The sequence below is a fragment of the Quercus robur genome, chromosome 5 (genome assembly GCF_932294415.1).
Source record: "Quercus robur chromosome 5, dhQueRobu3.1, whole genome shotgun sequence".
Lineage (NCBI taxonomy): Eukaryota > Viridiplantae > Streptophyta > Magnoliopsida > Fagales > Fagaceae > Quercus > Quercus robur.
In genome coordinates, this window is record NC_065538.1 from 66657364 (window position 1) to 66671650 (window position 14287).

General features: G+C 33.2%; 1 protein-coding gene across 1 annotated transcript; it reads right to left on the reverse strand.

The window, feature by feature from the left end:
- Window positions 1–3221: 3221 nt before the first annotated feature.
- LOC126726748 (berberine bridge enzyme-like 13) lies at window positions 3222–5186 on the reverse strand. The gene has a single exon (XM_050432101.1). It carries the CDS (start codon window positions 5120–5122, stop codon window positions 3512–3514), a length of 1611 nt encoding a protein of 536 aa, XP_050288058.1. The 5' UTR covers window positions 5123–5186; the 3' UTR covers window positions 3222–3511.
- Between the last annotated feature and the right edge of the window lie 9101 nt (window positions 5187–14287).

A 14287-nucleotide genomic window follows, 5' to 3' on the forward strand; every position in this document is an offset into this window, starting at 1 on the left:
AATTAAATTTAGGTATAGTTTGTAGATGTTGTATGTCTATATGTTAGATTTTCCAATTGAATTCTATTAGATGGCTATATTGAATGATGTAACAAGGCTTTTGGGTTTTTTATTTTTTTTATAGAATAATTAAATTCAACAATACGGTTTATTGGATAATTTACCATATAGTTGAATTAAATTGAAGAAATTAAGGGACAAAACTTAAGGATTTGCTCCTAACTTTTATCCTAAGTATTTACAATAGATGGTTGTTGAAAAGATTAGCGCCCCCGCCCCTCTCAAACCAAAAAAGAAGATGATTGTTGTTGATGTCCCATTTTGTCTACCTTTTACTGTAGCACAGATATTCTGAATGACCCATTTTATTCTTGGCGGTGCACGGGTTGGTAAAAATCAATTTGAACAAGCTCAGTCTTGCTGATTGGATGTAATATAAAATAAAAATAACTAACTTTGATAGGTTTGATTGAAGTTTGATGAAGGGTTGACTGAAAATCAAACTATACAATCAGGGTAAATGCAAATCCATCAATAAAAAGGTAGATTCCTTATGATTTGATGGTTCACACATCACCACCGGGCCTTCTAGCCCAGGTGGTACCCAATCTCCCAATGACCTACCAACTCAGGGGTTCTACCCCCTGCATAAACACTTACCCAACAAAAAAAAAGAAAAAAAGAAAGATGATTCACACATCAAAATTGTCTTTAAATTGGAGAAGATATTTTGACATAAAAATTTTTGTGCCGACAAAGTTGTGCCTGTATTGTGTCAACTTAATATAAATGGTTGATTAAGTGTTTAGTACCGGTTGTGTGTCAACCTGCTTAATGAGCCGTGTTTACATAATTATTAAATAGATCGTGTTATTATTATTATTTTTTTTTGGAGAGAAAAAAAATTGTCACCTCTAACTAATTGATTAATTATTATATAATTTCACAATTCTATTATAATTATACAAACAGTCTTATAATTTCACATCAAAGGATTTTTTGTGTTTAGATAAATTTTAATCACAAGTTATGTGAATTTCTTATTACTTTTAGAGCATTTCCAACAGTCTCTTCAAATTTTTGTACCGTTTGGAGAGTGAACAGTTTCTTTTACTTTTTGCCTACCTACTGTTGGGAATATTACACAAAGTAATAACGGAAGAACAAGATTAACAGAAAAGACCAAAAAAAAAAAAAAAAAAAAAACTTGGAGGCACTATATCGTTTTCCTTAACTAATATTTGTCCTCCACACTTTTGTTGCTAAAGGGTTATCGCAAATTTGTCTCCAGGATACAACCAAATTGTTAGGTTCTACAGATAGCAATTTTGGAGAATGACCATAGAATTTCTTGTGTTTCTCTTCAACTTTTGATTTTGTGAAGTTAGTTTTTCAAGAGAGCATAAGCCCCTATTTATACCCATATGATTATATTTCATGAAAAGGCACGTATGGAGAATTAGTTACTTTTTCATAAAACGGTTAACAAAGATTGAAACCTCATTATGTTTCATAAAAAGGTACGTGTGGAGAGTTAGTTACTTTTTTATAAAGCGGTTAACAAAGATTGAAACCTTTTCAATCTTTCTCAATAGTCACCAGAAAATTCTAAAAAATTCCAGAAATTCAGATTTCAAATTTTCACTTAGAAAATTCCAAAACTTGAATTTTCACTTTATGAAACCATATTCTCCAAACTCAACCATCATTATTACAACCTATCATTGTATATACCTATATATACAACACCTACTTTTTCAAGTATACTTTCCAACAGATTCTTTATCATTTTCTCTATCCCATTTAAATATTATTTTTTCATTCATTTTTTAATATTTCTTTTTCAATCTTCTTTCATTCATCTAATTTTAATGAGAAGTGTTACGTTTATTTTTTTAAGTACACTTTCCAACAGATTCTTTATCCTTTTCTCTACCCCATTTAAATATTATTTCTTCATTAATTTTTTAACATTTCTTTTTCAATCTTCTTTCATTCATCTAATTTTAATGAGAAGTGCTACGTTCTTAACATTTTATAATATTTTTACAATAAATCATATGTGGTAAGTTATTATTGATTTTAATTTGAACACATCACTTAAATATTTTTTTTCATCAGTATTAGTTAGTAACAACTCACCACTTAAGATTTATTATGAAAGTATTGTGAAAATATTGTAGTAGCATTTTTCAATTTTAATTCCTTATTCTTTATTTTATTTTCCCTTATCATTTTTTTTTTCATCCACACGTTTTTTTTCCCTCTTTTTTTCTCCTCCACACATGTATTCTTTCCGTTATCTCTATCTTCACTTTTCTTCGTTCTTTTCTTCTCTAGCACTTCGTCTACTCCAGAGCATTCAAGGAGCTCTCTCTCTTTCTTTCTCTCTCTCACACAGAGATCGCCCGTGGATGACAAAGGCTAGAGGACAATCTTTTAAATTGGTGTTTACGCATGTTTGTCCTCCGCTTGTCCTCCTCCCACCACCGCATGTCCTTCTCCCTACTGAGGCTCATATGGGTCAGCTTTGCTTTTTTTTTTTTTTTTTTTTTTTCCTAATTTGATTAGTTTTAAAATTGTGATTTGAGTTTGTATTTTGATTAAGAGCTCCGTTGATTTTTTGCTTCACTGTTGTTTTTTGATGAGAAGCAAAGAGAGAGTTTTTTCTAAAGAGAAGCAAGAGAGAGAGAGAGAGAGAGAGAAATGGAGGAAAGAGAAAAAATTATTTTTTATCCAACAAGTTGATTATTTTAATAGGTAAAAAGATTTGAATGAGCTACAGTAAAGCTACAGTACTCTCTACATCAAGAGAGCTACTATAGCAACTCTAAAAAAAAATTTGGAGATGGAGAGGCTGTTGGAGGGTTTTTTTTTTGTGTGTGTGTGTGTGTTTACTCTCCATAATTAGCTTTAGAGAGCCTATTAGAGATGCCCTTAGCCAACAATAATAATTGATTGAGGGCGCAAATTGAACTGACTTAAAAAATTTAAGTTTTATTCTTTATTTTTTATTGTAACTTGGTTAAACTCAGGTTTTAGACTTTTAGTTTGAAACCTTCTTAAAATTATAAAACATTTATACTATAATTGACTCAAATCTTTAATAAATGGTAATCTTTTTTTTGATACACATTTTTTTGGTAAGCCTTTTTGATACACATTTATTACCATATATTATTTTTTAATAAATGGTAATCACTTGATACAAGGAAGATCACTTTAATAACAGAGAGTAATATCACTTTATGGAAAAGAGAAAGCATTACATCGATTTTCTACAATACCTTTTTTTTTTTTTTTTTTTTTTGGAGACACCGATTTTCTACAACACTTGACTCTACATAAACATAACATTCGTTTATTACATAACATAACATTCGTATCAAAAAAAAAAAACATAACATTCGTTTATTACAATTTTGACTAACCGACACTAGCTATAGTAACAGAGACAAAGTGAAGTTGTCCAACCAATCCGAGCATTTACTATCTGTATCATTCACACCCATTACTTTGAAGAAACTGGAAGAACTGGGATGCTCTGTTCGTGCCTGAAGAAGTTGTCTGGGTCAACCTTGCTCTTCACTTTTACCAATCTGTCGAAGTTGTCCTTGAAATACCTGTTCCCCCAAGAACTTGCTTGTACAAAGTTTGTGTGGTTGTTTATCCCCAAATCAAGATCTCTATAATTCACATAAGCTTGCCTTGGAAACGATGAAACATAAGGAGTCATGTAGTTGTAAAGCTTCCTAATCCAGTCAAAATGCTTTGCTTGAATTTGATCACCTGGTTCTTCCCACAAAGTTACGTACTGGATTTTGAACAAAGTTCCATTTCTGTGAGGAAATGGGATTTCTGACTCTGGAATCTTGCTCATCATTCCCCCATATGGATTAAAGATCATCAAAGGACTGTCTTCTTGAAATAACCTTTGCCAGAGTCCCTCAAGTCCTGTCTCTGGAATTGGTTCTCTGACAAAGTCTGATTTGGCTTTGAAATAGTTCTTGAATGTGGATTTTCCTTGGAGCAAAACTTCTGGGGGCGTACCACTTGGGAACTGAGCAATATAAAGCACTGATTTAATCCAGCTTGTTTCAAGACAATCCTTTTTGGTTAAACCCAACTCTGGGAAACTTCCTTTCATAACTTGGAGTAATCTATCAGCACCACCAAGAAATAAAGCATTGTAAGAAGTTGTGATTGTTTTCTCACCTTTAGCACCAGCTTTGGGTGCAGGTGAGATGATGACTCTGATAAAGAGGTCTTCATCAAGCTTATCAGCAACTTGTTGCCATTTATAGAGGAGCTTTGTTCCACCTTGTTCTAAGGTCCTAGGAACTGTGAAAACTGTCACAGTTTCTGGGACAGGAACTAGCTTTATCTTCCACCAAAGAATGACTCCAAAGCTTGCTCCTCCACCACCTCTAATTGCCCAAAAATGATCTTCTCCCATGGCTTTTCTGTCAAGAATATTGCCATTTGCATCAACAATTCGAGCATCAATAACATTGTCAGCACCAAGGCCATATTTTCTCATCATGGCACCATATGCACCTCCAGTTATGTGCCCACCAATGCCTAAGCTGGTACAAAGACCAGCTGGGAAGCCATGGACTTTGCTTTTCTCATAAATTCTGTAGTAAACTTCGCCATTAGTAGCACCGGCCTGAACCCATGCACTATTGTCTGCTATATCAACATCAACAGATCTAAGCTTGGCCAAGTCAACTATTATGAAAGGTGATATAAGTTCTGATACATAGGAGAGACCCTCATAGTCATGGCCTCCACTACGTACTCTGAGATGAATTCCAAGCTTTTTGGAACAAATTACAGCTGCTTGGACATGTGCTTCATGCATAGGCAAGAAAATGAACTCAGGCTTTGGCGCTGAAGGCACTAAGTACCTAAGGTTTTGTGCAGAGGAGTTGAGGACAGTAGTGAAGGAAGAGTTGTTTGGGGTGAAAAAGGCTGTGGCTATTGGAACAGAAAACTCGGAATTGTCGTCGAGACATTGGATGAAATTTTCTTGAACTGAAGCTGAAGCTGCCAATGAAGCAGCTGACAGCACAAGGAACAAAAACATTGAACACATTGAAGAAGATTTTGGAGACACCATTGTTTTTGTTTTTCTTCTTCTTTTGATTAATTGTTTTTTTGTGTCCCCTAAGTATAATGTTAACTGAACATAGCACTCTTATTTATGGGCTTTGGTTTTGGTCTCTTATCGTGACCCCAACGTATACTTGACCTAATGCAAACGTCAAGGGTTGATTGGGATCAACATTTACGTCATGAACCTCAAATGGGTCTTCCGCGTAATTAGGTGATTGTGGAAATAGACTTTTTAATTTGTTGCAGCATGAGTCCCATGATCCAAGATATTTAGAGATTTAATTTATTTTTTCCTAGCTTGTAGAAAAAAAGGCCTCAGAATTGTCTAGGCTCTAGAACCACTTTCGGCAATTCAAACCAAATTTTGCTAGTTTACAGATTAGTTCTTCCCTGTGTTCAGATTTAGGGTCCGTTGGAGGAAAGGAAAAGTGGGAGGATAGAAAATGGTGGGAGGATAAAAAGTATTTTATTTTCTCTACTTTTTGTTTGGTTGAGAGTGGAAAAGTGGAAGGATGGAAAAAATGAGTTTGAATAAATTTACTCATATATCCTTGTTAAAGAATGATGCCCAGTTAAAACAAAAAAGTGACAAATAACCACCAAAAAAGAACAATCACCCAAATTTATTAAAAAAATAAAAATCACATCCTTAAAAAAAAAACTATCACACCCATGCCCTAGAAAATCAAAAGAAAAAAAGGGGGAAGAGGCAAGTTACTGCCCAGAAAAAAGAAAAGAAAAAAAAGGGAACGCCCAGGCCTAAAAGAAAAGAAAAAAAAAAAAAAAAAGCAACGTTACTTATTGCCCAAGGAGAAGAAAAATAAAATAAAAGGCATGTGAACATATGCATTTTTGTCTATCAAGAAAAAATTCATCCCCATTAAATTTTCTCTTCATTTTAGAGAGAAAACATTTTGGTGGGCTTGGAGAGAAAACACCTAGGCTTTACCATTTATTTTCCTTTCTCCTCACCCAGTCAAACATACTCTAAAAAAGTTTTCATTCTTATTTTTTTTTCAAAGTTTTTCATCCATCCTATTTTACCTCCAAATAAACACACCCTTAGTATAATTATTATATAAAGAATAAAATTTAATGCAAGATTCATATAACTTATAACCTGAATTTTTGTTCAATACAAACGCTTTATGCATTTAATAAGCACAGTTTGTGTTGTGATTTGAAGTCCTAACTAAGGTTCCTTTATCAATGTCACATGTGATTGTAATGTCATGACAATTTTTCGATGGCCTGTATTGGGTTCATTGGTTATGATAAAGATTCAATTTTCCTAAACCAGGAGCAAACGCCATCACTAGAATTTTCAAATTTATGTTCTATTGCAATCATATGAGATACACAGTTTTTCAAATTTACGTTCTGTAGCAATCAAATGAGAGAGAGAGAGAGAGCAGCTGATTGTGATTGTGCATTTAACCATTAACTAAAGGCATAGCAATCACATGACATGACATAACTTGTTTTCTTCTTGATAAACGGACAAGCCAGCTTAAACCAAATCAATAGTTTAATTATTTGATGTCTACATATATAATCACGGGCTTGAAAAAAAAATTAATAGTATTAGGCTGAATGGGAGAATTTATAAACCACAATAAAACAGTTACAATTTCAACTCACAGACCAAGAAGAAACTCACAGTAAAACAACATAATTGCAATAATTTCAAGGCAAAAAAAAGAAAAAACACTCATGAGGAAGAGTACGTTGTAGCCTTTGTAAGACCACCCTTACAGGCAACCACAATCTATACAAAAGTAACAAAAGCCATTTAAGAAATGCTTTACAGAATCTTCAAGCTAAAACTCCAAGTGTTGCGTATAAGTTTATAAACCCTGTTTGAAATAGAGCTTTCATATCAACAAGCTAAGAACTTGTCGGTTTGGTTTAGCTTGCTTCTACTTCTTCTTTTTTATTTTTCCCTATAATTTTCTAAAACCTCATTTCAATTATACTTCTGCTCAGCATATTTTTCAAGCAAAAGCAAATCAGATGACAATAAGTTGTTTCATTAAAAACTTATAGTCTATATCATATTTAAATGTTTAAGGCTTAAGTTAAGCCCCCTAATTCGGAAAAATTAAAATTAAAATTAAAATTTCATTACATTGAGTTTTTGATAGGATATAATTTCTTTTTAAAATAAGTGTATGCACACTGATTTGAGATATTGCATGTATCCAAATAGACTAATGGTGATGATTTTCAGGTCAAGTTTTCGTAATTTGGATAGCTAAAAAGATATGAATGACAGAGATATCAACATTTTTATCTCGTAACAAGCAATATATTGAGTAATAAATAAAAATTGTGGAGTATAAATTCTTTGTCTCATTACGAGTAAAATAGGAGAATAATTTCTTACACGTGTTCCATAAAGTGGGCATCTCATAAATAGGTGGGTTCCATTTCTGTTATTGATAATTTTTTATTATGAATAACAAGGATTATGAAAATTTTGTTAAAAAATGGCATAACACATTTGAGAGGTGGGTCATGTGATGTTAGGTAGATTATAAGTCAATATTGTTCTAATGTCAAAAAGTGTAAAACTTTAAAATTAATCATAAAGTAGGTTAAAGTTTTGAGAGGGTCAAAAAAACAGAAAAAGGAGAAGGGTAACCAGTAATAGGAGGATCATAAAATTCTTCGCAATTAAATGAAAAAACGTGGGACAAGCCTCACATGATTATATATAAAAAACGCAAACAAATCAATAATAGAAAGGGAAAGCTTTATCAAATTTAGATCATGAAAAGAAATAAAGGAAAAAGATTGGTATGTTTTACAACGAACAATACACTATTGATTGAAATTAAAGCTTTCACATTGATTCTAGATAAAGGCTTGTGTCTGTGGCACCACCATGTACTGTTGCTGGTTTAAAAAGGCAGTGTCAATGTCAAAAAACTTAAGGACTTTGCCAGGGCCCATAATTCACATGAACCCCCTCAATTTTAACTTTTACTAATTAGACAGAAAAGACTGGTGGGAATGCTTTGCAATTTCTTTCAATAAAGTGACTTTATATTTTACAAAATAGTGAAATACTGTGTAATTTTTATTTTTATTTTTTTAAGTTCCTTTCTTTTTCTTTGAATCGACTGATGTGGATGTGGTCTTGGAGATCAGGAAACATGAGTCCTCAAGTGCATTATGTAAAATATTTTTTTTAAGGGTGGCCAACATTCCAACACATTTTTTTTTAGTTAATTACCCATAATTTCTATAAGAAGCACCACGTCAATCTTATGTAATGCTCGTTCATAATTTACTGTTTGCTGATACGATTGTACCCTTATTAAATTGGGAGGTGATGGAATGTACATTAATAATGTAAACATTATTCTACTAACCCATACTACCTAGTACTACCTATATCTCCAAAAATAAAAGAGAAAAATATCTACTAACCCCATACTTTTTGTACTTTACCTTTCGATGAACTGATAGAGAGTGGCTGCAAGAGTCATCTAATCTTCCCCCACATTTTCTAGTGAACTACCCACTCCCCCATCACTTGCTCTGGCATAATAGTTTTATCCCACACTAAAAGTTCCACTATCCAAGCTTCATATCTAGGAGGTCCTCCAATTCCATTTTCCAATTGATGGGAACACTAGAAATCATTGCAGCAGGGTAACTATCTGCTTTACTCCCATCCCTTGAGGATGTCAATTGTCAAACCACAATCCCACTTTACTGCCATCACCAATTTGTCGGTTGAAGTAGCTTCTCACATCCTCCCTTAGTTTTAATACCTGCCTCCATCTCTAGGAACAATTTTGAGGAAGTTTGAGAGATTTAAATGAAATATTTTTAGATATTTTGTGATTTAAATGGAACATTTTAGTAGTTTAAAATTTAAATGAAAAATATCCATAGCTCTAAAATTTAAAATTACCGCAAAACAATATCTAATACGCCGTCTATTTCACCGTAAAAAGTTTTTAGGTAAACATTTTCAATATTTTACTTTATTTATTTCATTGTAAAAGTTGGTCAAACCTGAAAATGTTTTCCATTGATTGCAAAAATCATTTTTAAAATCCTCGGTAAAATTTTGTAAAACATTTTACAAAAAAAAAAAAAAAAAACCCTTAGTAAAACATTTGGCAAAAACACACAATGGCTCTCCCCCCATCTAGTGGTTGGATCACAGGTTCGATAGTCTAGATCGTCGGTCAGGTGGTTGGAGTTGCCAGTGGTGGTTGGGAGGCATTGGTTTTGGTGGTTTGTGCCTGGAAATTTTATATCACATAAAACACCTAAAAATGTTTTCACTAAATACATTTTAAAGCAAAACAAGCGGAGTGTAACACAACTAATTGGGATAAAAATTGAAATGATTGATCAATATTTGAATAAGAATAAAACATATTTTGATCCATTAAGTTGAAGATTTATCAAACTCGTGTTGTATTTTCTATAATGGATATATGTTTTCTTTAAAAGTCATCTATGATTTTAGAGAAAATTATTATTGTATAGTCCCGAACTATACTCTTTCTCTCTCACAAAGGGGTGGGACCCGTATCTATGAGAGAGAGAGAGAGGGAGCATCATTTGGGACTATGCAATAACACTCCTAATCTTAGAGTGTGACTTGTATTGTACGCACAGCCTTGTTTACGGTGAACTAAAAAAAAAAAAAGACCCTTAAGTCTGTGACTACTGGGTGCATGTGTTGGTTTTAAAGGCATAATTTGGATCTCTAAAAAAGAGGCAATTATCGAATACTTCACAAGCAAGTCTTTTTTTTAGAGTGTGAGACATGTGTTGTAAGTTTTTTTTGTTTTTTATTTTGATGGGACATGTGTTGTAAGTTGTCTGTGTGTATATACATATATAGAAAATAGAAATGTTATATCACTGTGATTATATATGCAGAAAATCGATATGGATTCCTCATACAATTGAAAGGAATATCTCTGATTTCATAGACCTCTTACATAAAATACTTCAGTTTTAGATACTCTTGGGATGATCCATATACATAAAACACTTCTATCACGGTTCCATGTCTAATTGTCTAACACATGAACATGGGATTGCCGCTTAATGCGCAAGGACTGACTTCTTGTGTCCCGCAAATTCTGAATCAGTGCCATAACTTATTCCAAAGTCCAAACCCACCAAAAAGTCCGTAATGAAACTTCATTTTCAATCCCTTAGTGTCAAATAAATCAACTCCAATCTGACAAATCAACTACCCCCGACTCACAATCATGCTTGAATGGGTCTAAAATCTAATGCGCCAATATATCCGATCTCCATATTCAAAACAAAGCACCTATTCGTTTTTGAACCCACTTTCCACTTCATTTAGTGGTCAGTCTTCACATTCTTTGTTTTCTTCCATGGAAGTCTAATATCTGAGTATGCATAAGGTGCCAATTAACTATGTGTAAGATGCCAACGGTTCAACTACTTTTTGGTCTGAATAATATTTGCTCGTACTAGTAAGGATTTTTAAGTCTTTCTTTAATTCTTTCTCAAAAAAAAAAAAAAGTCTTTCTTTAATATATGGCCACTAGCTAGTTTGGATAAATTTTAACAAGTTATTTTAAAATGAGTGGAGTGGGTGATTGTTTGTGCCACTATTTCCTAGAGATTCCAATGAAAAACTATTACAGGATAATCGATGCCATGTAAGACCACACTGAGGTTTAAATTGATGCATTCACATCATATGTAAAACACCAAAGATTGATATCAACCAAGGATAATTGATTTTGATATCCCATGTGTGTTCAAAGATTTGGGACTGAATTGCTAATTGAGTGCGTTCCTACAATTGTTGAAAATAATTTAAATTTTCGATTACAGTAACTAGTGGAGATAATTTCAATTTTTATAATTGTCAAAAAAAAAGAAAAGAAAAGAAAAAAGAAAAAGAAAAAGAAAAAGAAAAAGAAAGAATAACTATATTCTCATGACTCACAAGCAATACTTTATGATAAGCAGATGGTATTACTGCTCTTAATATTCTTAAATTCAGATTCACTTCTTTTTTTAATAAACCAGTATCGGTTAAATTTAAACTCCAATTTCAAATAAGTTCTTTATTTATTGTACAAAGTTTGACTCTAAACTAATTTGACACTATATTTTCTACATTACATGGTGAATTATATATATATATATATATATCTCTATATATAGGAAAAAAAAATTTAAAATTGACTTTCTAACTTTCAGTTTTTTTCATTTCAGTCCTCTAACTTTTAGTTTTGTCTTTTCAGTCCTCTAACTTTCAATTATTGTCAATTCGGTATTCTGTTAATCATCGGTTAAGTGTCTCCGTTAAATGAGCAAACGACGCCGTTTTGGCTTTATTTTATTTTATTTTATTTTTTATATTTAATTTTCTTACTTAAAAGAAATTAAAAAAAAAATTGTTATTTAAAAAAAAAAAAAAAGTTGAAGAAAGGAAAACTCATATCTTACATTTTCATGTAATAATAATCAAAACCCATATTATATATTAAAGAAAGAAAGAAAGAGATTGAGTTGCGTTGATGCGTACCCATGAATAGTGTGCCATAGAATCTTAGCAGGAGTGCGAAAGTGGATGGGACCATGAGAAGGCTTAGTGCTCATGCGCTTACGAAGGAATCTCATGCATGTATTTCATTTTTTGGCGAACAAGTCCTCCTGAGATACAAATCTCTTCACATCGAACCACCACCACCACTTTCTGACCGTTCAGAAGCTCTTTCGCTATGATCGATGATAGTCTAGCATGTGGTGCCTTGCGTTCACCACCACTCTCTTTGCGTAGATCCCTAAACCTGACAGTCTCTTACACAGAGTTTTCATTTCTTCAACTTTGTTGTTGAGGTCTAAAAAGTTATAATACCAAGGCCCAAAATAACACAATGGGTAAACCCTATATAAAAGGGTTGAGCTCACCACAAGAGAAAAGGATGGTAGGCCCAAGTCCATTAAAAAAAGATTTAAAGCCCAAAACCCACAAAAGGATAGGCCTTAAGGCCCATGAAATGAAGAGAAGAAAGGAAAAATCCTAGCCTGTTAAGATCAGAAAATCAAAGGGAGTCTAGTGATAAGAACTGGGTCGGGATACCCAGGGACTACCAGAAGCCCGGGGTTCTCGGGACATGTAGCAAAGTTGGGATGAGATTAAGATAGCTTAAAAGAAGTGCCTAGAAAACACAAAGAACGAAGAACAAATACATCTTTATCAACCACCTAATGATGCAAAAAGGATTCAGAGAGCTTGGGACTAACAATTCATGAACAAAGGGCTGGTACCTCGGGGAACCCAGAAAGAAGAACTACGAAGGGAAGTATTTGGGAAAACTTTCAACCTGGCAGAGATGGAATTAGCTCATTCGGGAAAAATGATAAAAGGAAAGGTAACCAAAAAAGCTGAATTTGAAAAGGTGAGGTGTAGAAGTCTTGAAGGAAGAGAGATTAGAAGTCAGCTCTCTAGGGACACCCTAGAAAGGAAAGTTAGCTAGAAACTTTTGCGGAAAAAGCATCAAAAGAAAAAAACTATGAGAAAATAAGGAAGGGATCAGCCATCGAAGTGGCTAGCATGACATAGGCTCTGATACCCAGGGGAAAAGAGGGGTGGAATCAGTGGTACCCCGAAACCCTAGAATGACACTGTAAAAGGGGGAGGCAGCCAACAATGAAGGGGGATTAAGCAATAGTAAATCATAACAGAATCATTGAGAAAACTCTGTCAAAAACTCAAAGAAAGTAGTAAAAGAAAGAGAAATATCGCCCAGTGTCTCAAAACAGCCACTATAGAATATACTTGGATTTAAAGAGATTCAAACTTTGCAAGTCTTAGAGGCTTAGATAGCCATCTAAGTCTGTAATTTTTGAGCTTATTTGGACCTTGTGACACGTCTTAGTGAGCACATTGTAATTTACAATTAAGAAAAGTAATGAAATATTTCACAGTGTTTTGAAGATCCTTAATAATTATTTTGTCTCTCTCTTTATTACATTGTTCCTTTACTGTTTCTTACTGTTCAATACATATATAATCTTGCTTGTTAATATGTATATATTGTAGGATTCTTGCTCTGTGCACCACTTGGTTTGAAAACAGTCCATTTAGCTACGATGAGCCAAGCCCAGTCCCTTTAAATAACAACTAAAAGGCCCAGGGTCCTTGCTTCAACTTGGGCCTGGACACTGTCCAAAAAAGGACCCTTATGTAATAATAAAACAAATTTGAAGAAAGAAAAACTCATACCTTACCTTTTCAAGTAATAATAATCAAAACCCATATTATATATTAAAGAAAGAAAGAAAGAGATTGAGTTGTGTTGATGCGTACCCATGAATAGTGCGCCATAGAATCTTAGTAGGAGCGCGAAAGTGGACGGGACCATGATAAGGCTTAGTGCTCATGCGCTTACGGAGGAATCTCATGCATGTATTTCATTTTCTGGTGAACAAGTCCTCCTGAGATATGGATCTCTTCACATCTAACCACCACCACCACCACCACTTTTTGACCGTTCAGAAGCTCTTTCGCTATGATCGATGATAGTCTAGCATGTGGTGCATTGCGTCCACCACCACCCTCTTTGCGTAGATCCCTAAACTCGACAGTCTCTTAGACAGAGTTTTCATTTCTTCAACTTTGTTATTTATTTTAATAACAGGTTTTTATTTTATTTTTTTATTTCTTTTAATTATGAAAAAAAAAAGGCCAAAATGTGTCGTTTTGCTCATTTAACGGAGACACTTAACAGATGGTTAACAGAATACTGAATTGACAACAATTAAAAGTTAGAGAACTGAAATAACAAAAATGAAAGTTAGAGAATTGAAATGAAAAAAATTGAAAGTTAAAAGGTGAGTTTTGGATTTTTGCCTTATATATAAATATATATATATATATATATATATATATATATATAAAAGTCATATGACTCATTAAACTACGAAGAGAAAAACATAACATAAAATGTATCTCAAAAGGCTGAATGTATTGATAATTTGAATTACAAGATAGAGACACATTATATTGTGATTGGGAATGATATTAGACTTATTAGTAATCATTGCAATGGTACCACAAGTGGAATCTTGCTCAAATAACATTTTCACTTTGTAAGAAAAGGTGGAAAGAATAGGATTGTAAGCTTAAGATTCACTAATT